The sequence below is a fragment of the Hyla sarda genome, chromosome 11 (assembly GCF_029499605.1).
Source record: "Hyla sarda isolate aHylSar1 chromosome 11, aHylSar1.hap1, whole genome shotgun sequence".
Classification (NCBI taxonomy): Eukaryota; Metazoa; Chordata; class Amphibia; order Anura; family Hylidae; genus Hyla; species Hyla sarda.
The window spans coordinates 9413004-9440884 of NC_079199.1; the positions used below are offsets into that span (position 1 = coordinate 9413004).

Genomic DNA, 27881 nt, shown 5'->3' on the forward strand with positions numbered 1-27881 from the left:
TATACCCCCTAAATGGATCCTGCCCTTTCTGTGTCTTACATAAGGAGACAGAGATCATTGTACAGAACAAAGTACAAGTCACCGAGCGGCGGTATAATGATTCACTATATATACAGAGGAAATACAGGAGAACACTCACTCACCCAGGCTTAGGAGACCTGCTCTGAGGCTTGGACCTTTGGGGTCTGTCATCATGGACTTGGGGTCCGGGGCCCCCTTTTTGGGAGGCGTCTCTTCTTTTCATTCTCCTTTGGTCTATCCGGGATTCCTCGCACCAGGGAAATGATGAACAAACACTCACTGGGTCAAAGGGGAAGAGATAATTTCACTTCCTCTGTATTTATGACTTCATTAGATCTTGGTGAATGTCCCTCTCATGTGAACAGGGTCCTAATTCCACTATATTTCTCTATATCTAAAGCAGTGTTCTCCAACCAGAGTGCCTCCAGCTGTTGCAAAACTACAACTCCCCACATGCCCGGACAGCCGTTGGCTGTCCGGGCATGCAGGGAGTTGTAGTTTAGCAACAGCTGGAGGCACACTGGTTGGGAAACACTGCTCTAGACTCTCAATTTGATACACTTTAAAGGGGTACTCTGGTGGAAAACTTTTTACTTATTTAAATCAACTGGTGCCAGAAAGTTAAACAGATTTGTAAATTACTTCTATTAAAAAAATCTTAATCCTTCCAGTACTTATTAGCTGCTGAATACTAAAGAGGAAATTATTTTCTTTGTGCAACACAGAGCTCTCTGCTGACATCACGAGCACAGTGCTCTCTGCTGACATCTCTGTCCATTTTAGGAACAGTCCAGAGCAGGAGCAAATCCCCATAGAAAACATATGCTGCTCTGGACAGTTCCTAAAATGGACAGAGATGTCAGCAGAGAGCACTGTGCTCGTGATGTCAGCAGAGAGCTCTGTGTTCCAAAAAGAAAAGAATTTCCTCTGTAGTATTCAGCAGCTAATAAGTACTGGAAGGATTAAGATTTTTTTTTTTAATAGAAGTAATTTACAAATCGGTTTAACTTTCTGGCACCAGTGGATAATAAAGGGGAAAAAAAAAAAAAAAGTTTTCCACCGGAGTACCACTTTAACAAACTTTTTCAGGCCCCTGGATGAAACCAATAGCCTATCCATTCACTGACAGCAAGCAGAATTCTTGTAATCTATAAGTGCACAAGGTATACTGTATATAGAAACATTTACTATATAGAACTTTATATTTTACAATGATTAAAGGGGGACTCTAATATCGACCTTAGTGGCTTTCCACGGCAAATTTAAAGGGGTACTCTAAAGAATTTTGAAGTATTTTTTTTTCTTATACAGTTATACAGATTTGTAGATTACTTCTCTTAAAAAATCTTAATCCTTCCAGTACTTATCAGCTGCTGTATGCTCCAGAGGAAGTTGTGTAGTTCTTTCCAGTCTGACCACAGTGCTCTCTGCTGACACCTCTGTCTGTGTCAGGAGCTGTTCCCATAGCAAACATCTCCTGCCCTGGACAGTTTCTGACATGGACAGAGGTGGCAGCAGAGAGCACTGTGGTCAGACTGGAAAGAACTTCACAACTGTGGAGCATACAGCAGCTTATAAGTACTGGAAGGATTAAGATTTTTAAAGGGGTATTCTACTGGGAAACAATTTTTTTTTTTTTAAATCAACTGGTGCCAGAAAGTTAAACAGATTTGTAAATTACTTCTACTAAAAAAAAAATCTTAATCCTTCCAGTACTTATCAGCTGATGTTATGATCCACAGAAAGTTCTTTTCTTTTTTAAATTTCCTTTCTGCCTGACCACAGTGCTCTCTGCTGACACCTCTGTCCATTTTAGGAACTGTCCAGAGTAGGAGCAAATCCCCATAGCAAACCTCTCCTGCTCTGGACAGTTCCTGACATGGACAGAGGTGTCAGCAGAGAGCGCTGTGGTCAGACAGAAAGGAAATTAAAAAAGAAAATAACTTTCTGCGTATCATAACAGCAGCTTATAAGTACTGGAAAGATTAAGATTTTTTTAATAGCAGTAATTTACAAATCTGTTTAACTTTCTGGCACCAATTGATTTAAAAAAAATGCTTTCCATTGGAGTGCCCCTTTAGGTGCGTTCACACGTGCATATTTTTACTGCAGATCTGCAGCAGATTTGCTGCTGCAGATTTTGCTGCCCATTGATTTCAATGGGCAGCAAAATCGGCTGAAGCAAATCTGCAGCAGATCTGCAGCAGTAAATACGCACGTGTGAACGCACCCTTAATAGACGTTGTTTACAGATCTGTATCATTTTTTGTTCATAGTTGATTATAAAAAATATATATATATATATTTTTTTTGTTTTTATCCCATTGAATATGACTACATTCAGAATGGCTGATAACAGAGAGCAGCAGACTGCATTCACCTGCACTGCAAACAAAGAGAACATAAACCTAATACATGGATAAAGTTGTATAAAAGTATCAGTATTCACTATGGCAGAATTCCCCCGGGCACCGTTGCTATAGTAACGCAATACAAAAATGCTTTGATTAAATCTGGTGTATGGGGAGGAGGAGTTGTGAGCAGAATGTAAAGTATATACCTATAATCCTCTGTTAATACATCATGTATGGAGACGGTACCGGAATTAAACTCGAATGCGTTTCTTAGGCGCTGTTCGCACTATGTCGTTATGGACTCGGACTTTGAAAAGGTCCATAGGGGATCCAGTATTTTATATAATGACCGGCAAACACCAATAGAGCCTTAAATGTATCTTGTACCCATATGGCCCCCATTAATACTGTAACCCAGCGCTGCAATACCAGACATGACCAGGTGTGGCACTATTTCTAATTGAGAAAAAAAAAAGAGTATTTTTTTTCCTGATTATGCACAATCTATTTAAAGGGGAAGTCTACCTAAATCTTATATGGCCTTCGCCAGTTTCATTATTTTTATATTCAATGGTACCGTCCATAACATCTCCACCTAGGATTGAGTGCAACTCCCAGCATGTCCAGCAGATGGGGTCACTGTAAGTTCCAGCTCTTGCAGCCTACTGCTATTGGGGGCATGCTGGGCTCTGTAGTCTCCCATCTGCCAGAAAGAAACAGATTGCAGACCCAACAGTGTTCCCTGTCCTGCGGCTTCCCAGCTGTTGCAAAACTACAACTCCCAGCATGCCTTGACATCTCATGTAACTTGTAACTTCTCCAGCAGATGTGGGGCACTATAACTGCCAGCATGCCCTGGCAGTGTACTTCTATTGAGGCATGTTGGGCTTTGTAGTCTCCCATCTGCCAAAATGAAACAGATTGCAGACTCAACAGTGTTCCCTGACCTGCGGCTCTCCAGCTGTTGCAAAACTACAACTCCCAGCATGCCCTGGTGGCCTGTGCAACTTGTTATTCTCTGGCAGTTGGGGGCCCACTATGACTTCTACCAAGCTCTAGCGGTCTACTGCAGTTAGAGTTTGCTGGGAGTTGTAGTCCCCCGTTTGCCAGAAAGCTACAGTTTGAAGACGTACTCTCTACAGCAGTCGTCTCCAAACTGTGGCCCTCCAGATGTTGCAAAACTAGAACTCCCAGCATGCCCTGCTGTGTTACATTTCTGTAGATCAGTGGTCTCAAACGGTGGCCCCTCAGATGTTACAAAACTAAAACTCCCAGCATGCCCGGACAGCCAACATCTGAAGGTTCCAACCAGGGGTGCCTCCAGCTGTTCCAAAACTACAACTCCCAGCATGCTCGGACAGCCAACGGCTGTCCGGGCATGCTGGGAGTTGTAGTTTTGCAACATCTGGAGGGCCATTGTTTGAGACTACTGATCTACAGAAATGTAACAGCAGGGCATGATGGGAGTTGCAGTTTTGCAACATCTGGAGGGCCATTGTTTGAGACCACTGATCTACAGAAATGTAACACAGCAGGGCATGATGGGAGTTGTAGTTTTGCAACATCTGGAGGGCCATTGTTTGAGACCACTGATCTACAGAAATGTAACACAGCAGGGCATGCTGGGAGTTGTAGTTTTGCAACATCTGGGGGCCACCATTTGAGACCATTGATCCATAGAAATGTAACACAGCAGGGCATGCTGGGAGTTGTAGTTTTGCAGCAGCTGGAGGGCCACAGGTTGGGGGACGCCTCTCCGCATCTCTCGGCAGATGTTGGATGTTCCGCCGGTTCACAGGAGGTGAATATATGAGCAGAAGCCGATAATCCGGTTACGGAGCCGCCTATAGTTCTTCCCATTTACTGAGGAGACAATTTGCGGCCGAGTCCATCAGAATAAATATCTGGATGTATTAGAGGGAAGTAACAGGATTATTATCCCCTGTAAGTCTCCGCAGCCGACTGATCTTTTTTCTGCTTCTTACTGAATTACAATGAGGGTTTTGTTCCCCGGATACACAGAGGATTAGGCCGAGGATGCGTCAGTCCTGCAGATTCTCTGCGCTTACAGCATCAGCACCAGCGTTATGGGGGACGGACGTGTCTACAGCGGTTATAGGGGACGGACGTGTCTACAGCGGTTATAGGGGACGCAGAAGGTGCAGTCACATCTGGGCTCTAGTGTCTGCGGGAGGGGGCATAGTCCTCTCAATCATATAAGACAGGGGTCTCCAAACTGTGAACCTCCAGCTGTTGCAAAACTCCAACTCCCAGCATGCCCGAACAACCTTCAATATGGCAGCCCATGTTGGTGGCCATCCAGGCATGCTGGGAGTTGCAGACCACTGCCGTAATGCGAAGTGCAGGAATGAGACCTCTAGGATCCTGCGTAAAAAGTGTCACAGGCCGGGGCGGGACATTGAGGAAGTTGAATGAGGTTTGCACCGCTGGACCGTGAGGCCGGTACTGGACCGACGGGGAAACGTAGGAAGGTATGTGGTGTCCCGGTACCTTGCATACCGTACCTAGTGTGGTGGTCCCCAAAGCCAGAGTTACTACGTTCAGGTAGTGTCCCCCAGGTGGTTGCTGCTCTCGTGGATGCCGACTAGCAGGACGGATCTGCGCAACTTTCAAAGACAAGCTAGGCCTAAAGCCTTCCGGCCTCAGGCTAAACTAAACCGTGAGTTAACATCTAAATCCCCGCTAAAGCTAGCGTGATTACTGGACCGAATCTAACCCCTAAATCCAGTGGATCACCGCAACAATTACCTTCTTAAGCTCAATAGACTCACGAGGTCCCAACCACCTGTCAAGCTCTAATAGACTTTGCTATATGGACTGTTCCTGTTCATTATTGCCTAAAATCTTCAGTAAAAGTTCCGACAAGTTTCTGCAAATCTCCGGTTGTGGACAATCAATTATTTCCCTATCTCCCTATCGCTCTTGGGAAAGGTGGCGGTAGGACAAGTATACAGAGAATAGCCCTCACCCTGGCGTCACGAATAGAAAGGGTTAAGCAAGTACCCTTAGTAACCGCACAGCCACACTCCCATATACCCTACTCCCCCAGGCTATCACAGGTATGTTAAAGTTTATTTTGTTTATTTAGCAATATATAAAAGTCTTGCACTACAGTTGTCCTTTAAGGCCTGGTTCACACTACAGAATTTCCAAGTGGAATTCTGCTTTGAAATTCCGATTGTCGATGGGATTCCACTGCACAGTACGCATGACGGAATTTCAGCGGCAGAGTTTCTTTAAGCGGAATACGCTCTTAAAGGGGTATTCCAGGAAAAAACTTTTTATTTTATATATATATATATATATATATATATATATATATATATATATATATATCTATCAACTGGCTCCAGAAAGTTAAACAGATTTGTAAATTACTTCTATTAAAAAATCTTAATCCTTCCAATAATTATCAGCTGCTGAAGTTGAGTTGTTCTTTTCTGTCTGGCAACAGTGCTCTCTGCTGACATCTCTGCTTGTCTCGGGAACTGCACAGAGTAGAAGAGGTTTGCTCTGGGGTAGAGATCGACCGATATCGTTTTTTTTAGGGCCGATACCAATAATCGGTGTAGGTTAGGGCCGACAGCCGATAACTTATACCGATATTCCGGTATAAGTTATCGGCTATTTATCCCCCCGCGACACTGCTGCAGATCATTGATTTAAAGCGGGCGCTTTAAATCAATGCACTACACTGGCTTTTGCGGGGCCATAGGCCGCCGCCGCCACCCGCTTCTCTCCCCCTGCCTTTCCGGGGGTCCTGAGACCTATCACCGCCACCGCTCCCCCTGCCGCTGCCGCGGCACCGCACCCGCGACCGCCCCCTCGACCCGCCGCACCACACCGGCCCCATTGCCTCCCCCATCCCCGGTTTTATAATTACCTGTTCCCGGGGTCCACTCCACATCTGGCTCTGGTGGCGTCCTCCTGAACTGTCACTGTGCGTACTGACGGTCACGTCGCACACGTCACGTCACTCATCATTGCGCACAGCGTAACGCAGGACGCAGCAGGAGCAAGAAGTAGCGTGGGCTCCGGGAACAGGTAATTATAAAACCGGGGATAAGGGAGGCAATGGGGCCGGGGCGGTGGGGGGTGCAACGCAGTGCGGTGCGGCGGGTCGGGGGGGGGGGGGGGCGTTCGCGCGGGGGGGTGGACGGTGCGGGGCAGGGGGCGGGGCATTATCTGCAAGGTAATTGCCGATACCGATAATGCCCAAGATCGTGATTATCGGCCGATAATATCGCCCATACCGATAATCGGTCGATCCCTACTCTGGGGATTTGCCTCTACTCTGGACAGTTCCCGAGACAGGTGCCAACAGAGAGCACTTAAACAGAAAAGAACAACTCAACTTCAGCAGCTCATAAGTACTGAAAGGATTAAGATTTTTTAAACTTTCTGGAGCCAGTTGATATATATATAAATTCCTGGATAACCCCTTTAACACATTGCCTCCGGCTGCCCTTGGAATCTTTAAGATTACGGTATGTGAATCCAGCCTAAATGGTTAAATGACCGCCATCAGAGTCATCTCCGATGTCGGTCATTACTGGCTGGTGTCAGCTGCAGATAGCAGCCGTCACCCGCCAGGTATGGAAGAGGCACAAATCTTGTCCTCTCCGTGCTGCCCTCTTTCTGACAGCAGGTGGTGCCGCCTCGGTCTACTAATTCATGTCGCCCTCTGAGCTGAAGACACTGATAAATCTGAGGCATTTTTAGGCTGTCTAGTCTAAGTTTAGACCGTCTCAGTTTTAGTAAAGAGAGAAGAGAAGTGGTGCATTACAAAGTCACATGTTATGGGTGTGTTCCACCCTTAGTATATCCAGGTTTCCCCAGCCAGTGTGCCTCCAGCTGTTGCAACACTACAACTCCCAGCATGCCCGGACAGCCGAAGGCTGGGAGTTGTAGTGTTGCAACAGCTGGAGGCATTCTGGATGGGAAACTGCTGTATACATTAGTGCCCATCACTACACTCCAGTATAAAGCTGCTTTGTGCCAGGCGGACCTGGTGAGATGCTGCTGGTGGATTTGCAGAGACATCATGTGCTCATAATCTGCTACTGACCTTGATTTAGTCAGAGTTCTGCCTGTCGGAGGGTTTGCTGGGAAAATCCATAAACTATGGGGGGGGGGGGACACTAGTCTCATATGGGGGAACCCAGACTCCAGGGCCCCCGAATGTGACTGCAGTCTCATGTGGGTCTGTAGATTACTGGTCTTTAAAATGTGCACCTCGAGATGCGGAGCAGCATCCCCCAACATGTGGCTCTCCAGCTGCTGCAAAACTACAACTCCCATCATGCCCTGCTGTGTAACATTTCTGTAGATCAGTGGTCTCAAACTGTGGCCCTCCAGATGTTGCAAAACTACAACTCCCAGCATGCCAGGATAGCTGTTGGAACCTCCAGATGTTGCAAAACTACAACTCCCAGTACGCCCGGACATCCAACGGCATGCTGGGAGTTGTAGTTTTGCAACATCTGGAGGTCCAAAGTTAAAAGACCACTAATCTAGGAGTTGTTGTATTGCAACAGCTGGAGGCACCCTGGTTGGAAAACACTGACTTTGACTGTTCAGGCATATTGGGAGTTGTAGTTTTGCAAAAGCTGGAGGCACTCTGGTTGGGAATCATTGCTGATTAGTGGTCCTTAAACTGTGGACCTCCAGATGTTGCAAAACTACAACTCCCTGCATGCCCAAACAGCCATGGGCATAAAGGGAATTGTTGTTTTGCAACAGCTGGAGGCTCGCTGGTTGGAAAACACTGGCGTTTGCTGTCCGGGCATACTGGGAGTTGTAGTTTTGCAACAGCTGGAGACACTTTGGTTGGGAAACACTGCTATGTGGTCCTATTATTTGGGCATGCTGGGAGTTGTAGTTTTTCAACAGCTGGAGGCACTCTGGTTGGGAGTCACTGCTAATTAGTGGTCCTTAAACTGTGGACCTCCAGATGTTGCAAAACTACAACTCCCTGCATGACCAAACAGCCATTGGCTGTCCAGGCATAATGGGAATTGTAGTTTTCCCAACAGCTGGAGGCTCTTTGGTTGGAAAACACTGCTGATTAGTGGTCCTTAAACTGTCCTATTATTTGGGCATGCTGGGAGTTGTAGTTTTGCAACAGCTGGAGGCACCCTGGTTGGGAATCACTGCTGATTAGTGGTCCTTAAACGGTGGACCTCGAAAACTACAACTCCCAGCATGCCCGGACAGCCAACGGCTGTCCGGGCATGCTGGGAGTTGTAGTTTTGCAACAGGTGGAGTTATGGCTCTTAAAAGGCGGGGTGGGAAAAAAAAGCGCATATTTTTAAGTTGGCCGTATCGTTGTTACTAAAGAATTATATGGAAAGTTATAAAATTAGAAATTTGAGCAGAATTTAAATACAACTTGTCTCTCTCTCTCTCTCTCTCCCCCTCTCTCTCTCTATATATATTTTTTTACATATATATTGTGATACATCCTCTCCTGGGTGCTGCACTGTAATTGCGCCGCTTTGTCTACACTAATATCCCAGGACGCAGCCATATGTCGCACATCACTAAACATACAAGTGTTTGGTGGATTTTAAGGCCTAATGTCCATAGCGTGCGCTCTCCTCGGCCTCTTATTGAGGCATCTATCACGTCCCCTCCTGTCCTATTGTTCCTTGGGAATCCATATGTTACTGTCTTAATGGGCTCGGAGTTTTCTCCTGAACGATATTCATCATCGGTAAGAAAGCCGCGGTGACATCACCAGCCGTCCCGCCATCCCGGGATCAACCAGAGGAAGCACAATCCTCCCTTTAATAGACACTGAAGCTGAATTTCAAGGCTCAATGCCAGCAAGCTGCTGCGAAAGCCAATATTCATTTGTGAGTTACGTACTGATACATTGTTGCGATTGTTAATCAGTCACTTCAATCCAATGAATCTAAGGACATATTGGATCTGAGTTCCCCCTTGGGTTGTGTTCACACGTTGCGGCAAATTGGTGGGACTCACTCGCAACTCACAGGACAGAAATGCATGCAGTATTGTATGTTCGGACCATAATGCTATGGAAAGCTGGTGATTGGTTCTGAAGCCCCAAAATGTCATCCAAAATAGGGAAAAACTGAGGATTAAAGAAAAATAAGTAAATAACTAATATAGATAAAGCAAATCCTTACATATAAAAGTAAGAAAGATCTGCTGGGAGCTGTAATCACTGTATAAGATATGTAGAGGACAGGAGCTTCTTCGGGGACCTGTACAGTACACAATGTCCTAAAATTGTAACATGGAGCCGCCCTCACCTGGTGTCCAAAGGAGCAGCTAACCCTGGTACAGGTAAAGAGTACAGAACATGTAATACCTCCCTGTACAGTAGGGGGTGCTACCAGACACCAGTCAGTGCATGCACTTCAGTAATACAGGTAAAGAGTACAGAACATGTAATACCTCCCTGTACTGTAGGGGGCGCTACCAGACACCAGTCAGTGCATGCACTTCAGTAATACAGGGGTTTTACCAGTGAATGTCCATTCTGCTTGGTCAGATCTTCCAGCCATTGACACATTTCACAGATTTGGACTGTCCATTGTATCTTGTGAATAGTGTATGTTGTGTATATTGTATGTTGTGTATAGTGTATGTTGTGTATAGTGTATGTTGTGTATATTGTATGTTGTGTATATTGTATGTTGTGTATAGTGTATGTTGTGTGTATTGTATGTTGTGTATAGTGTAAGTTGTGTATATTGTATGTTGTGCATATTGTGTATAGTGTATGTTGTGTATAGTGTATGTTGTGTATAGTGTATGTTGTATGTTGTGTATAGTGTAAGTTGTGTATATTGTATGTTGTGTATAGTGTATGTTGTGTATATTGTATGTTGTGTATAGTATATTTGTGTTTAGCGCATGTTGTGTATAGTGTATGTTGTGTAAATTGCATGTTGTGTATAGTGTATGTTGTGTATAGTGTATGTTGTGTATAGTGTATGTTGTGTATAGTGCATGTTGTGTATAGTGTATGTTGTGTATAGTGTATGTTGTGTATAGTGTATGTTGTGTATAGTGTATGTTGTGTATGTTGTGTATAGTGTATGTTGTGTATAGTGTATGTTGTGTATAGTGTATGTTGTGTATATTGTGTATAGTGTATGTTGTGTATAGTATATGTTGTATGTTGTGTATAGTGTATGTTGTGTATAGTGTATGTTGTGTATAGTGTATATTGTATGTTGTGTATATTGTATGTTGTGTATAGTGTATGTTGTGTATAGTGTATGTTGTGTATGTTGTGTATTGTATGTTGTGTATATTGTGTATAGTGTATGTTGTGTATAGTGTATGTTGTATGTTGTGTATAGTGTATGTTGTGTATAGTGTATGTTGTGTATGTTGTGTATAGTGTATATTGTATGTTGTGTATGTTGTGTATAGTGTATGTTGTGTATAGTGTATGTTGTGTATAGTGTATGTTGTGTATAGTGTATGTTGTTTATAGTGTATGTTGTGTATAGTGCATGTTGTGTATAGTGTATGTTGTTTATAGTGCATGTTGTGTATAGTGCATGTTGTGTATAGTGCATGTTGTGTATAGTGTATGTTGTGTATATTGTATGTTGTGTATAGTGTATGTTGTGTATATTGTATGTTGTGTATAGTGTATGTTGTGTATGTTGTGTATAGTGTATGTTGTGTATAGTGTATGTTGTGTATATTGTGTATATTGTATGTTGTGTATAGTGTATGTTGTGTATGTTGTGTATATTGTATGTTGTGTATAGTGTATGTTGTGTATGTTGTGTATATTGTATGTTGTGTATAGTGCATGTTGTGTATAGTGCATGTTGTTTATAGTGTATGTTGTGTATAGTGTATGTTGTGTATATTGTATGATGAGTTTGAGTACAAGTTACAATGGTCCAGAAAAGACCAAAAATATTGTAACCTGAGGCCTTTGTAAGTTGTGGGTCCCTGTATATGTCGTACAATCGAGCATCAAGCTCAGGAACAGGAAACATTTTTTTTTAAATTGCACTTTTACATTTTTTTTGCATTAAGAGGTTAGTATAAAAATCAAAATTAAGAAAGGCAACACAAAATACACACACAAGCACACACACATACATACATATATTTAAATACTTTTAGTTAAAACCAAAAGTGGGTCCAAAAAATGGTGCAAATTTTTCCAGTTTTTCTGTTGGTTTTACTCCTAATTTTGGCTACAAATACCGATCGAATGGTTACCGGAGATTGTCTAATTTTTTGCTTCAGTAATACAGGTAAAGAGTACAGAACATGTCATACCTCCCTGTACTGTAGTGGGTGCTACCAGACACCAGTCAGTGCATACACTTCAGTAATACAGGTAAAGAGTACAGAACATGTCATACCTCCCTGTACAGTAGGGGGCGCTACCAGACACCAGTCAGTGCATACACTTCAGTAATACAGGTAAAGAGTACAGAACATGTCATACCTCCCTGTACAGTAGGGGGCGCTACCAGACACCAGTCAGTGCATGCACTTCAGTAATACAGGGGTTTTACCAGTGAATGTCCATTCTGCTTGGTCAGATCTTCCAGCCATTGACACATTTCACAGATTTGGACTGTCCATTGTATCTTGTGAATAGTGTATGTTGTGTATATTGTATGTTGTGTATAGTGTATGTTGTGTATAGTGTATGTTGTGTATATTGTATGTTGTGTATATTGTATGTTGTGTATAGTGTATGTTGTGTATATTGTATGTTGTGTATAGTGTATGTTGTGTGTATTGTATGTTGTGTATAGTGTAAATTGTGTATATTGTATGTTGTGTATATTGTGTATAGTGTATGTTGTGTATAGTGTATGTTGTGTATAGTGTATGTTGTATGTTGTGTATAGTGTAAGTTGTGTATATTGTATGTTGTGTATAGTGTATGTTGTGTATATTGTATGTTGTGTATAGTATATTTGTGTTTAGCGCATGTTGTGTATAGTGTATGTTGTGTATAGTGTATGTTGTGTAAATTGCATGTTGTGTATAGTGTATGTTGTGTATAGTGTATGTTGTGTATAGTGTATGTTGTGTATAGTGTATGTTGTGTATAGTGCATGTTGTGTATAGTGTATGTTGTGTATAGTGTATGTTGTGTATAGTGTATGTTGTGTATAGTGTATGTTGTGTATGTTGTGTATAGTGTATGTTGTGTATAGTGTATGTTGTGTATAGTGTATGTTGTGTATATTGTGTATAGTGTATGTTGTGTATAGTGTATGTTGTGTATAGTATATGTTGTATGTTGTGTATAGTGTATGTTGTGTATAGTGTATGTTGTGTATGTTGTGTATAGTGTATATTGTATGTTGTGTATATTGTATGTTGTGTATATTGTATGTTGTGTATAGTGTATGTTGTGTATAGTGTATGTTGTGTATGTTGTGTATTGTATGTTGTGTATATTGTGTATAGTGTATGTTGTGTATAGTGTATGTTGTATGTTGTGTATAGTGTATGTTGTGTATAGTGTATGTTGTGTATGTTGTGTATAGTGTATATTGTATGTTGTGTATGTTGTGTATAGTGTATGTTGTGTATAGTGTATGTTGTGTATAGTGTATGTTGTGTATGTTGTGTATGTTGTGTATAGTGTATGTTGTGTATAGTGTATGTTGTGTATAGTGTATGTTGTGTATGTTGTGTATAGTGTATGTTGTGTATATTGTATGTTGTGTATAGTGTATGTTGTGTATATTGTATGTTGTGTATAGTGTATGTTGTGTATATTGTATGTTGTGTATATTGTATGTTGTGTATAGTGTATGTTGTGTATAGTGTATGTTGTGTATAGTGTATGTTGTGTATAGTGTATGTTGTGTATATTGTATGTTGTGTATAGTGTATGTTGTGTATATTGTATGATGAGTTTGAGTACAAGTTACAATGGTCCAGAAAAGACCAAAAATATTGTAACCTGAGGCCTTTGTAAGTTGTGGGTCCCTGTATATGTCGTACAATCGAGCATCAAGCTCAGGAACAGGAAACATTTTTTTTTAAATTGCACTTTTACATTTTTTTTGCATTAAGAGGTTAGTATAAAAATCAAAATTAAGAAAGGCAACACAAAATACACACACAAGCACACACACATACATACATATATTTAAATACTTTTAGTTAAAACCAAAAGTGGGTCCAAAAAATGGTGCAAATTTTTCCAGTTTTTCTGTTGGTTTTACTCCTAATTTTGGCTACAAATACCGATCGAATGGTTACCGGAGATTGTCTAATTTTTTGCTTCAGTAATACAGGTAAAGAGTACAGAACATGTCATACCTCCCTGTACTGTAGTGGGTGCTACCAGACACCAGTCAGTGCATACACTTCAGTAATACAGGTAAAGAGTACAGAACATGTCATACCTCCCTGTACAGTAGGGGGCGCTACCAGACACCAGTCAGTGCATACACTTCAGTAATACAGGTAAAGAGTACAGAACATGTCATACCTCCCTGTACAGTAGGGGGCGCTACCAGACACCAGTCAGTGCATGCACTTCAGTAATACAGGGGTTTTACCAGTGAATGTCCATTCTGCTTGGTCAGATCTTCCAGCCATTGACACATTTCACAGATTTGGACTGTCCATTGTATCTTGTGAATAGTGTATGTTGTGTATATTGTATGTTGTGTATAGTGTATGTTGTGTATAGTGTATGTTGTGTATATTGTATGTTGTGTATATTGTATGTTGTGTATAGTGTATGTTGTGTGTATTGTATGTTGTGTATAGTGTAAATTGTGTATGTTGTATGTTGTGTATATTGTGTATAGTGTATGTTGTGTATAGTGTATGTTGTATGTTGTGTATAGTGTATGTTGTGTATAGTGTATGTTGTGTATGTTGTGTATAGTGTATATTGTATGTTGTGTATGTTGTGTATAGTGTATGTTGTGTATAGTGTATGTTGTGTATAGTGTATGTTGTGTATGTTGTGTATGTTGTGTATAGTGTATGTTGTGTATAGTGTATGTTGTGTATAGTGTATGTTGTGTATGTTGTGTATAGTGTATGTTGTGTATATTGTATGTTGTGTATAGTGTATGTTGTGTATATTGTATGTTGTGTATAGTGTATGTTGTGTATATTGTATGTTGTGTATATTGTATGTTGTGTATAGTGTATGTTGTGTATAGTGTATGTTGTGTATAGTGTATGTTGTGTATAGTGCATGTTGTGTATAGTGCATGTTGTGTATAGTGCATGTTGTGTATAGTGTATGTTGTGTATATTGTATGTTGTGTATAGTGTATGTTGTGTATATTGTATGATGAGTTTGAGTACAAGTTACAATGGTCCAGAAAAGACCAAAAATATTGTAACCTGAGGCCTTTGTAAGTTGTGGGTCCCTGTATATGTCGTACAATCGAGCATCAAGCTCAGGAACAGGAAACATTTTTTTTTAAATTGCACTTTTACATTTTTTTTGCATTAAGAGGTTAGTATAAAAATCAAAATTAAGAAAGGCAACACAAAATACACACACAAGCACACACACACACACATACATATATTTAAATACTTTTAGTTAAAACCAAAAGTGGGTCCAAAAAATGGTGCAAATTTTTCCAGTTTTTCTGTTGGTTTTACTCCTAATTTTGGCTACAAATACCGATCGAATGGTTACCGGAGATTGTCTAATTTTTTGCGCTCCATCTTTTGTTTTCTCGCTGTGACTGCTGTGATTTCTCTCTCACAGACAGACAAGGGGCTGCCCGCCGTACAGCTGGTGTTAACCCCTTCATGGCCAATACAAGGACAGATGGGCACCGAGTGTCTGGCCTGGTAGACAATGCTGGGAAGCGTGGTGAGAAAATAACCAGGGATCATACCAATGCATTGCTTACTCCAGTGTTTCCCAAACAGGGTGCCTCCAGCTGTTACACAAATACAACTCCCAGTATGTTTCTAAAAGGAGAGACTGTGATAATAGGAATAAAGGGAGGAATTAGAGTTCCTGTAATTTTCTATAATATTGTAGAAAGTGCTCAGAGTTGTCCCAATCCATAACCCAGAATTACCCAGAAGTCACATCCAGCAATGGCGAGTCCCCGAGACCCACCGCTCAGCAATCCCAATATACACTCAGCCGAGGAGGATTCCTGGATCTTGTCTGCTGGAGGTTGTAGTCCTCAATCCCTATACTGACTAACCTCAATGTAGAAAGTATAAGATAGGGTTTTCCAACCGGGGTGCCTCCAGCTGTTGTAAAACTACAATTCCCAGCATGCCGAAATAATAGGATCACATAGTGCCCAAGTAATAGGACCATATAGCAGTTTTTTTCAACCAGGGTGGACATGTTGTACCTCCCTGTACTGTAGGGGGCGCTACCAGACACCAATCAGTGCATACACTTCAGTGATACAGGTAAAGAGTACAGAACATGTAATACCTCCCTGTACTGTGGGGGCTCTACCAGACACCAGTCAGTGCGTACACTTCAGTAATACAGGTAAAGAGTACAGAACATGTAATACCTCCCTGTACTGGAGGGGGCGCTACCAGACATCAGTCAGTGCATACACTTCAGTAATACAGGTAAAGAGCACAGAACATGTAATACCTCCCTGTACTGTAGGGGGCGCTACCAGACACCAGTCAGTGCATACACTTCAGTAATACAGGTAAAGAGTACAGAACATGTAATACCTCTCTGTACTGTAGGGGGCGCTACCAGACACCAGTCAGTGCGTACACTTCAGTAATACAGGTAAAGAGTACAAAACATGTAATACCTCCCTGTACTGTAGGGGGCGCTACCAGACACCAGTCAGTACATACACTTCAGTAATATAGGTAAAGAGTACAGAACATGTAATACCTCTCTGTACTGTAGGGGGCGCTACCAGACACCAGTCAGTGCGTACACTTCAGTAATACAGGTAAAGAGTACAGAACATGTAATACCTCCCTGTACTGTAGGGGGCGCTACCAGACATCAGTCAGTGCATACACTTCAGTAATACAGGTAAAGAGTACAGAACTTGTAATACCTCCTGTACTGTAGGGGGCGCTACCAGACACCAGTCAGTGCATACACTTCAGTAATACAGGTAAAGAGTAATACAGGGGTTTTACCAATGAATACCCATTCTGATTGGTCAGATCTTCCAGCCATTTACACATCTCACAGATCTGGACTGTCCATTGCATCATGTGTATGGTTCTCCAACCTGTGGCTATTGAAAAACTACAGTAACCTAAGCCGGTGCAGTATTCATCATCCTGTGGCTGCAAAATTATTGAAAAACCACAACTCCCATCATGTCCCAGCAGCCTCGGTGGTACACCAGTGACCACTCTCCAACCTGCGGCTATTGATAAAACCGCAATTCCTAAGCTGCTGCAGCATCATCATCCATCCTGTCGCTCTCCAGGGGAAAAAAACTACAACTCCCATCATGCCCTGACAACCTAACTTAATGTAATTGAAAAAATATATATACATAAATATAGCTATATATTATAAATACACAAATAAATAAATGAAATAAACAAAAAGCCAATCTTATCTTTATCTAACAAAAACAGCCACAATACATTTTAGTAAAGTGTTACAATTATTATGATATTGTTACATTATATTATTGTTTTGCTTTTGTATCCCTTATTTAATTTAGTGTTATTATTTATTTTCTTATTTTCCATATTAATGTGCATTTATTAGAAAATGTGAATATTATTATTATTATTCTTTTAAATAAATAAATAAATATATATATATATATATATATATATATATATATATATATATATATATACACACACACATAAATATTGCTACATTTTTGTATCTATTTGAATTTCTCTTCCTGTGCTGTAGTAACCGCGTCCGCCTGTAGATGGCGCCGGAAACACTCGCCTGCCCCTGTATAACTGACGCGCAGCCTCGTCACGTCCCCTTCCCCCCTCTTCCTTCTGTACCAAACCATTCAAACCTCCCAGTAACAGAGCAGGGAGCTGGCATCTCCCTCAGCCTGTGCCCCCTCACCAGTGCCGCTGCCAGCCAGGAGACCCCCAGGATGAGGAGGCTGCACACACAGTGACTATTGGGTGAGTGAGGGGTCTAAGGGGGGAAGCTGGGGGTCTGGAGCATCCTGTCCTCTGACCCGACTCCATATTCCGGATGTCTCCAGCTCTGGTTGGGGGTCTGCTCTGCCCGGCTGCTTGGTGTGTGCCCTGTGTTGTGCCCCTGGGGGTCGGTGCCTGGACATTTACAATGGGCATGGAGTTGGCATTTACATGGCAGGAGGGATTGATGAGATTGTGCAGAACATGGTGAAATGTCTGTGGGCACACAGGGCATTGCAGAACTAGAATACAGAGCTGTTGGCACTGACCTTGGCTGATACACTGGATGGCACTGAACTGGTTACTGCACCATGGAGGGCATCAGTTGGGGTTCTTGCCCCAGGAGGTTTTTTTCACTTCGGTAACATCATGGCACCCGTTTAAGTTTCCGCCCTTCCCTAAAATGAGCAGCATGTGTGGCAAAGAAAGGGTTAACTCCTGATTACACCGAAAGGTTGGTGGAGCAGCAATGTCAAGGGTTAACTGCGCAGTGTGGTTCTCGGACCAATAACCCGCCTTTTGTCTTGGGAAGGGGCAACCAGTAAGACAGTGTTTCCCAACCAGCGTGCCTCCAGCTGTTGCAAAACTACAACCCCCAGCATACCCGGATAGCCGAATGCTGGGGGTTGTAGTTTTGCAACAGCTGGAGGCAACCTGGTTGGGGAAACACTGCAGTATGCTGGGGGGGTTGCAGTTTTGCAACAGCTGGAGGCACCCTGGTTGGGGAAACACTGCAGTATGCTGGGGGGGGGGGGGGGGTTGCAGTTTTGCAACAGCTGGAGGCACCCTGGTTGGGGAAACACTGCAGTATGCTGGGGGGGTTGCAGTTTTGCAACAGCTGGAGGCACCCTGGTTGGGGAAACATTGCAGTATGCTGGGGGTGGCAGTTTTGCAACAGCTGGAGGCACCCTGGTTGGGGAAACACTGCAGTATGCTGGGGGTTGCAGTTTTGCAACAGCTGGAGGCACCCTGGTTGGGAAACACTGCAGTATGCTGGGGGTTGCAGTAAGTTGACACACAGCTTTCCAGGATCCCCTCTCCCCCCCACTCCAAAATAACTATGTTTGGAGAGCAGGGTGAATTGCTTTGTAGTTAGACTTCTATGGCATTTAGGAGTCTGGGAAAGTTGGGTGACAACAAATTAAGGGGATTCCTCAATAACATGTAGGTTAGTGTTTCCCACCGTCTAGCTGAGGAGTCACACGCTTGGAAGAACACTGATGTAGAGAGTGGGGTTTATTGTTGTGTAACCATACTGGTATGCCATTCAGAAATCTAGAAAGCTGAGTGACAACAAAGCTTTTATGTCCACCATAGGGGGGGAGGGGTTTACATACGGCTTTCCCACAATAACAAGTACATAGGGAGTGGGAGTGTATTTATTCTATGTTGTTTGACTACTACAGCATTCAGGAGTCTTGGAAAGCTGGGTGACAATAGAGTCCCTAGCTTGAGGGGGTGTTGCATTGCTTTGGTAACCAGGCTGCTATACCATTTAGGAGTCTGGGAAAGCTAGGTGACAACAAATAAAGGCTGCCGGCCGGTCATCTAGGTCATTATGTTACTTTATTTATTTATTTTGTAAATAAATAATAAATTTAAATAAATTAAACATTTGAAAGGAAAACAACAAATTTCTTAATATTCTACATAGGGGAGCACAGCTTTTTCTAGGACCCACCATAACCTATAGGGAGTGAGAGTCTATTGCTGTATGACCAGACTGCTGTACCTTTCAGGAGTCTGAGAAAGCTGGGTGATGAGCTGTAATTCATCCCATATGGATGCTTGACCAGCTCTTCCTTGGGGGTGATATATGGGTGATACCATCTTGTGTTGGCGGGGCTGGCTGGGTGTTTGGGGCCGCGATCAGTCTGGGCACGCTCCTGTCATGTCCCGGCTGACAGCTCCCTACTGCCTGGGGAGAAACGGCTGTCACCGGCAGGAGGTGTTTGTACTCCGGCTGGTTGTCTGGTTGCCCAGGCTTGTGGATAAGGAGATTCTTGTAAAGCTCCTTAACAACCAATGGAATATAAACCAGATGAACTACAACTCCCATCATGCCCTGACAGCTGCAGGTGTTTTCCCCATAAGGGTGGGGTCACACCACTATTTTGCTATATGGTTTCGGCATACGGTTTAATAAAAAAAAAAAGAATAAAAAAAAAAAGTGTGCAACCGTACAGAAAACTGTACATTCAAAACCGTATGCACCATAATGTATACGGTTGTCTCCATTTTTCAAAACATACGGTTTTTTACACCCCCCCCCCCCCCCCCCGGATAGAAAACCGTGGCCTACCACTTTTTTTTCTCTGGTTAAAAAAAACGTATTTTAACCGTATACGGTTATTTCAACATAGGACTGTATGAGAACTGTAAGCGTTTACGTTTCAGTCCGGGTTTGTCTATCTGGTTTTTAACAAAATTCGAATATTTTTATGAAATAATACGAGTTTCAATAGAACTGTAACTTGAAAATATAGATTTTTCATGATAAAAACCGTATACAACCGTATGTAACCGGACTACAAATTTGTAACAGTTTACGGTTTTAAACCGTATGTGGTTGATTTTTAGTGAATGCGGTTGAATAAGATTATTTTTTTTTTTTAGAAAACCGGATCAAAAAACTGTGTAGCAAAATCTTGGTGTGAACCTACCCTCATTTTAGTTTTGTGTATTCATTCATTGAGGACTCATAGTGGTGTCTGACATGTCCCATCGGGGTGTCTGTTTATGCTCCGTTAAATCCAACCCAGGTGTGAACACAACCCTAAATAAAGGGAACGGATTTCTTCCCAAAACAGCACCACTCCTATCCTCAGGTTGTGTGTGGCATTACATCTCGTCTCCATTCACTTCAATAGAGAAAAAATCTGCTTTTTGGTTTTGCTATTTCTAGATAACCCGCTTTTTAAGAAGTTTGTCTGGGACAGTGTTTTCCCAACCAGGGTGCCTCCAGCTGTTGCAAAACAACTCCCAGCACAAAAGACTGTCTGGGTATGCTGGGAGTTGTAGTTTTTGCAACAGCTGGAGGTACCATCTGGAGCATCATCTACGTTTTTGACTATTGCAATTGTGTGTTTGAAACCAGTGTGCCACCAGCTGTTGCAGAACTAAAACTCCCAGCATGCCTGGACAGCAAAAGGCTGTCTGGGCATCCTGGGAGTTGTAGTTTTGCAACAGCTGGAGACGCTGAACAGGAGATAACTTTTAATACCAGGCACAGCCTGTAGACCAGTTGTCACCAACCTGTGGACCTCCAGATGTTAAAACTACAACTCCCAGCTATCTGTTTGCTGTCCGGGCATGCTGGGAGTTGTAGTTTTGCAACAGCTGGAGACACCTTGGTTGGGAAATACTGAACAGGAAATAAGTTTTAACCAGCTGTGTTTATGTAATCTCTTGGTAAATAAATTATTATTATTATTATTTTTTTAATGTTTTGTTTACATAATGTGTTTCCCTTTAAGAGACGCCGCTGATCCCTTTGACACGTTTGTTGTCATTCCTGTAGATTTGGGTTACATTGTAGCAAACACTCAGCTGAGCTGCAGACAATGGCAGGCTTTGCTGGCTTGTATATAATTAAGCCCGGTGCGATGCTATAAAGCTGCGGTGTGGCTGCCCGGGGCAGGGAGCGGAGTGTTTGTGCTGCTCATATGGTCTTGTTGTGGCTCTAGATCTCTGGAGTGTTGCTAAGGGAGCTGCTTCGTGACAGTGTGTCTGTGCAGGGCAGATCTGCCACATAGGATTCTCCCCACTGACCTGGATGCTGCTCTTATGTACTACAGCCTTGATTTTGATGTTATACCCGGTGTTTACCCAACTCTTGCTAAACTACAACTCCCAGCATGCCCGGACAGCCAGAGGCTGTCCAGGCATGCTGGGAGTTGTAGTTTTGCAATATCTAGAGGCTTCCTGTTTGGGGAAACACTGGTTTATTTATTCCTTTCATCCAACTTTTCCTGAAAAGTCAGTGATTTGTTCCTACATTCCATACCAGGGTGAAGCTATAGGGGAGGGGGGCAGAGATAGCAGTCGCACACGTGCCCTGATAACTCTTCTCACATGTCTGGGTGACTGCTATGCCCCCCGGGCCCTGCAGTCCTCTCTATTCTAGAAAATAGCAACAGAATGCAGAGGGGTTCAGGCATAAGAGGTGCTGTCTTCCAGAAAACAGCACCCCACCAGGTTGTGTGAGGTATTGCAGCTCCGTTCCGATTGGATGTGGTACTGGATGAGATAATCTCCTACTGCAATCCTGCCAGTTTCCTGTCAAGAGCTGCTGCAGAGCATCTCGTTTCACAGCAGACCATCAGTGAGGCTGCAGTGTCTGCTGTATTCATTCCCTGTCTGTTCCTCTGCCTGTGGCATTGCTCAGGACAAGGCAGCATGTCTTAACCACACTTTTTTTTTTATTTTATTCTTTTTAATATACCAATAGATATGTATATGTGTATATGACAGGCAGATGGTGATGTAGCTGTAGGGGCTGGTCAGAGGTGATGACATCTCTCAGGGGGTGGACCTAGGGCTCGGAGACAAAATTCAGCCGTGCCTCCTGAGGCATCAGAGGGTGATGTGTTATCTAGGAAAAGGAGGAGGAGCCAGGGAGCTGCTGAGACAACATGCCACTGACAATGAGAGGACTTGACAACTTCCTGTCCAGAGAGAGGGAGGTGCTGAAACAACACACTGACGATGAGGACTACACAAGTTCTGGTCAATAGAGAGGGAGGAGCCAGGAGCTGTTGAGACAAGACCACACTGAGAGGACTACACAACTTCCTGTCCGGAGAGAGGGAGATACTGAAACACACTGACAATGAGGACTACACAAGTTCTGGTTGGGAAAGAGGGAGGAGCCAGGAGCTGCTGAGACAACACCACACTAAGAGGACTACACAACTTCCTGTCAGGAGCTTATCCCTCTGTATCTATATCATGGCCTGACTAGACTGATGTGCATTTTTGGAGTATGGGAAAGCTAAGTGTTGTAAAGCAGACCATATATACGGTCAACTATGATTTTTTTTTTTTTAACCCAGTTGTACATCCCATTAACCCTAACAGCAAAGTCATGTGATCGGACCTTGTGTGGGGCACTTGGAGTCACTGGTTTCCTTAAACAACCATGTTGCTGTCAGCTGTCTGGCCATGCTGGGAGTTGTAGTTTTGTAACAGCTGGAGGCACAATGGTTGGGAAACACTGTCCAAGACTGAAAGAGGAAGGCATGCTGAGAGTTGTAGTTTCAAAACCATTGTTATAGATTATCATGTATGTTATACGAACAGTGGGTGGTTTCTGAGTTTCCGGACCCTGCTGTGTATGTGCGGCCGGTGAGCAGATTAGATTGTGAGCTCTTATGTATACCGGAGCCTTATAACTGATAGGATTGCAGTAAGCCAGTATGGAGGCCACAATACAGTGTGAGGCTGGGGATGTATATGGTGATTTAATATGTCATCTATCCTCTAGGGAAGTGAATTACTGTAACAGATTATCTGTCAGGTGTCTGGAGATTATTGGACCTTGTGGATTGTTGGATGAGAGTTGGTGAAGCTTTTCCTGGCTACAGATCGTCCATGATACGTAGACGACGTTTTCTGCTGCCCTATGTGTCCTGGTGGATAATTTCCCACTGTTGATCTAGGCATTGGGGCAAAAAAGGGTCTCATACTTTACCATTTTGATGGTCTTTGGGTGCTGCTGATTTTACAACAGTTTACATAGGTGATGGGGCCTGTAAATAATATATAGCAATGTAATGATGAGTGGACTCCAATACTGTTACTCCTTTTGCGCTGTAATAAAGGACACATTTATGGAGCTTCTACTTTCCAAAGCCATATTAGGATTACTTCTATGGTAGGCCCAAACTTTGCCCCTTCTATCCCCTTGACATGATTTGTTGGGGTAGATTTGTGAGCCCCTCCATAGTCATTAGACAGACGGACAGTCCTGCCTACATTGGCAGGTTTAGCTGACTCTTTATTTTTTATTTTATTTATTTAATGTATATGGCAGGGGTGTAAATACAGAGGTTACAGTAACACCTGGGCCTTAAGGGCCTTTCTGCCACATATAAAGTGTTAAAAATGTAATGGTACATTTGGCATTGGGGCCCAGGAGGTTGAAGTAGTGACTCTATGCGCACTGTTTAGACCAGTGTTTCCCAACCAGGGTGCCTGTGTTGCACCCGTGACCCTACCGGAATAAAGTGTCATTGGCGTTATCCATGAGAGCCTCCCTGCATCTCCTTTCCTTGGATATGTTTGTAGCGGTTCTTCCTTGGGATTGAGCACCGTGGAGTAGCTGCGCCGTTCCTCTGGGCGTTAGTTCCAGTTCACACCACCTACGGTAATCCATGCGCGGCAGTGCGGACTCACCTTTGACTCTCCTTGTGGCCACAATACATTTTGTACTAAAATTTATTGGAGTACATTTTAACACATAATTATTTTTTAGTTTGATGGCAGAATCTTCCACCAGCTCAGGGGGACGGCCATGGGCAGCCCTTGTGCCCCCACATATGCAAACCTAACCCTGGGCTGTTGGGAGGCGATGGCGGCTTTTGTTGATTTCAGAGAACAATTCAGCGAGTGCACCCCCTCATGGGCAAGATTCATTGACTACATTCTAATTTTGTGGCACGGGACGGTATCGTCATTCAGGGAATTTATCCAATCCTTGAATGTGAATAACATTGGTCTTTTATTTTACTTTTGAACCCCATGAGACTAAATTGTCATTTTTCGATATTTGTATACAGAAGGACGGCTGTGGTGGACTGTGGAGGAGTATATATAGAAAAGCCACTGCCACCAATGGTCTTCTGAAGTTTGAGAGGTGCCACCCGGGCAGAGGGGTATCCCGGGGGGGGCGGAGAGCTCCTTACTCATCCCCAAACGGCACGAAACGGGCACCAACCCCAAACTTATCATTGCTACGTTTGATCAAGACTCATCTGCCACGCGTGAAATCCTAAACAAACATTGCAGCATATTATGCATGGACCAGGATGTTGGGGATATAATTTGACTTCCCCCAGATAACCCATAGAAGGGGTCGAATACAGTGGTCCCTCAACATACTATGGTAATCTGTTCCAAATGGACCATCGTTTGTTGAAACCATCGCATGTTCAGGGATCCGTGCAATGTAAAGTATAGGACAGTGGTCTACAACCTGCGGACCTCCAGATGTTGCAAAACTACAACACCCAGCATGCCCGGACAGCCATTGGCTGTCCGGGCATGCTGGGTGTTGTAGTTTTGCAACATCTGGAGGTCCGCAGGTTGAAGACCACTGTTAGAGGAAGTTGTACTCAACTGTCCCCGCCGCTCCAGACCGTCACCGCTGCCCGGGATGTCGCTGTCGCCGTGTCCCCGACGCTCCGGCAAGGCCTCTGCTTCCCCGGCATCCGCGCTCTCCGTCGCCGCCATCACGTTGTTACGCACGCCGCTCCTAATGGATGACAGGGCGGCGTGCGCAGTGATGACGTCGATGGAGAGCGCCGACGATGCAGGGGATCCCGAAGAGGACGCGCCGGAGCCCCCAAGGACAGGTAAGTGATCGTCAGCGGACCACACGGGGCACCATAAACTGCTATCCGGTGGTAGCTGAAGCAGTCTGCGCTGCCGGATAGCCGTTTATGCGATGGCCCCGACATACAAAAGCATTGTATGTTGATGCTGCCTCTGAGAGGCCATGGTATGTTGAAATTATCATATGTCGGGGCCATCATAGGTTGAGGGGTCACTGTATTGGGAAAAAGTTAAACCATTGGCACGTGGGGGTGATATCGATCGCATACTACTCCCAGAGAGAATGCTGCTCGATTTGCAGGCTTGGCACAACCACTCCCAAGGGACTTAAAGGGGTTATTCAGGAAAAAAAACCTTATATATATATACTGGTTCTCGAAAGATAAACAGATTTGTAAATTACTTCTATTAAAAAATCTTAATCCTTTCAGTACTTATGAGCTTCTGATGTTAAGGTTGTTCTTTTCTGTCTAAGTGCTCTCTGATGACACGTGTCTTGGGAAACGCCCAGTTTAGAAGAAAATCCTCATAGCAAACCTCTTCTAAACTGGGTGTTTCCCAAGACATGTGTCATCAGAGAGCAGTTAGACAGAAAAGAACAACCTTAACTTCAGAAGCTCATAAGTACTGAAAGAATTAAGATTTTTTTAATAGAAGTAATTTACAAATCTGTTTAACTTTCTGGAGCCACTTGATATATAAAAAAAATTTTTTTCCTGGAATACCCCTTTTTAAAGGGTTACTCCGCTGGCAAACCTCTTTTCCCCTATCCAAAGCATAGGGGATAAGTTGCCTGATCGTAGGGGTCCTGCTTCTGGGGTACCTCGTGAACTCCCACAGAACCAGACGTTCTAAACAAACGCCGGGTTCCTGCGGCAGTGAACGTGACGTCACAGCCAAGCCCCGTGTGACTTAACTCCACGCCCACTCCATTCATGTCTATGGGAGGGGGCGTGTCATCCTTTAAAGAAGGTAATAAGGTTTCTACAAATCCTCCAGTAATTTACCCCCCCAGTTGGGCATGTTCTAGGTCCATTGGGCTCCTATATCAGTGGTCTCCAACCGGCGGACTTCCAGATGTTGCAAAACTACAATTCCCAGCATGCCCGGACAGCCAACGGCTGTCCGGGCATGCTGGGAATTGTAGTTTTGCAACATCTGGAGGTCCGCAGGTTGGAGACCACAGTCCTATATCATGGAGGATTCATAAAATGTATTACAGGTAAACTAATGCTTTGTGTCCTCGCTCATCACTATTGCAGGGATTTCCGACACTGATGGATTTGCTGGGTTATTTGTGTTTCAGACACCGGCACGCTTCACTGGCCTTAATACATGTCATTTGGCGGTGAGATCGCAACGCGCACAGTACGACAGCTTGTAGCATCAGAGACTGAGACAATGATGCTTGTGTGTTTTTTAAATGTACATTTGCTTGTTTGTTTTTATTTTATTTATTTATTTTTAGAATTTTTTAAGGAGAGAAAAAAAAAAGAGGCCCCTTAGTGACACTCATAATTAAGATATGCCCATTAGTTAGAGAATCCCCCCCCCCCCCCCCCTCCACTATTAGGTAAAAGCCCCCAGTAGGTAGAGAATTCAACTCACCCCTTCAATATTAGGTAGAAACCCCCAGGAGGTAGGTAGTTAATTGCCCCCAGTATTTATGAATTTTTTTAATGTATTTTTTTAAAGGGGTTATCCAGGAAAAAAAATTTTTTTTTTGATATATCAACTAGCATCAGAAAGTTAAACAGATTTGTAAATTACTTCTATTAAAAAATCTTAATCCTTCCAATAATTGTCAGCTGCTGAAGTTAAGGTTGTTCTTTTCTGTCTAAGTGCTCTCTGATGACACGTGTCTCGGGAGCTGCACAGAGTAGAAGAGGTTTGCTATGGGGATTTGCTTCTAAACTGGGCGGTTCCCGAGAATAGGTGTCATCAGAGAGCACTTAGACAGAAAAGAACAACTCGACTTCTGAAGCTCATAAGTACTGAAAGGATTAAGATTTTTTAATAGAGGTAATTTACAAATCTGTTTAACTTTCTGGAGCCAGTTGATATATATATTATAAAAAAGTTTTTCCCTGGATAACACCTTTTAAATATCAGGTATATGTTTTTGGACATCAGCTGAATAGCTGTCAGATCACGGTTTCCTAACCGGGGTGCCTCCAAAACTTGTATTGCACACTGGTTGGGAAACACTGTGTGTTAGGGGTATGAAAGCAAACTACCATTCCTGGATCTAATGGCGGTTGCCAAAGTTATAAAAAAATTGCCTTTTTATATATCTCAACCAAGTGTCAAGGAGGCGGAGCTTAGCTGATCAAGTGCCTCATTGCCCTCTCACCTCTAGCCACCTTCTTAACTAATGGACAGGGCTCTTTATGTCAATAAAAGCGGGGCTGGAAGGTATAGCTAGGAGGCGTGCCAACCTGTGGCACTTAACCATATTGGCTCTGCCTCCTTGACTCTTTAGAAAAATTGAAAAATAAACAAATTTATAAGTTTGGAAACTAAAATAGGGAATGTAATAGTTATACAAAGTAGTTCCATAACATGGTGCCATCCGGTCAGCTCCCTGACCATGTTTTAAGTAGATCAAAGGGGTTCATACTTTATTTATAGGGCCTATGCCTTTTTAGGGCGCCTCCTACTGGACACTTGTGGTAGCGCCTGCTGAAACACCAGATAGCATTAGATGGTGCCAACGCGCTGCCTGTGTATGGGTGACTGACAACTCTGCTCTCTGGGTAACTCTACACCATGATCTGCCGCCTCCCCGGGAGTCCTCCGCTTATCATTTGGTTGTGACAATATTTTCCTTTT

At 43.3% G+C, this 27881-nt stretch overlaps 2 protein-coding genes across 7 annotated transcripts in view; one reads left to right on the forward strand and one right to left on the reverse strand.

Moving 5' to 3' along the window:
* LOC130295017 (lysophosphatidylserine lipase ABHD12-like) overlaps positions 1-267 on the reverse strand; it is a 28199-nt gene extending 27932 nt beyond the window's left edge. For both annotated transcript variants that reach the window (XR_008848662.1, XM_056545199.1), the window contains exon 1: positions 144-267. Coding sequence is in view for 1 of the 2 variants with exons in the window: in XM_056545199.1 (XP_056401174.1) it covers positions 144-244 (101 nt within the window). In the remaining variant the exon portion in view is untranslated. The remainder of the gene's footprint in view (positions 1-143) is intronic.
* The window catches only part of NIN (ninein), a 135898-nt gene that overhangs the window by 11442 nt on the left and 96575 nt on the right, over positions 1-27881 (forward strand). For 3 of the 5 annotated variants that reach the window (XM_056545194.1, XM_056545196.1, XM_056545197.1), the window contains exon 1: positions 17322-17477. The exons of 1 other annotated variant lie outside the window; for it this stretch is intronic. The gene's annotated coding sequence lies outside the window, so the exon portion shown is untranslated. Of the gene's footprint in view, positions 1-17321; positions 17478-27881 lie in introns of those variants that run through there. One more of the 5 variants, XM_056545198.1, reaches the window with a different exon arrangement.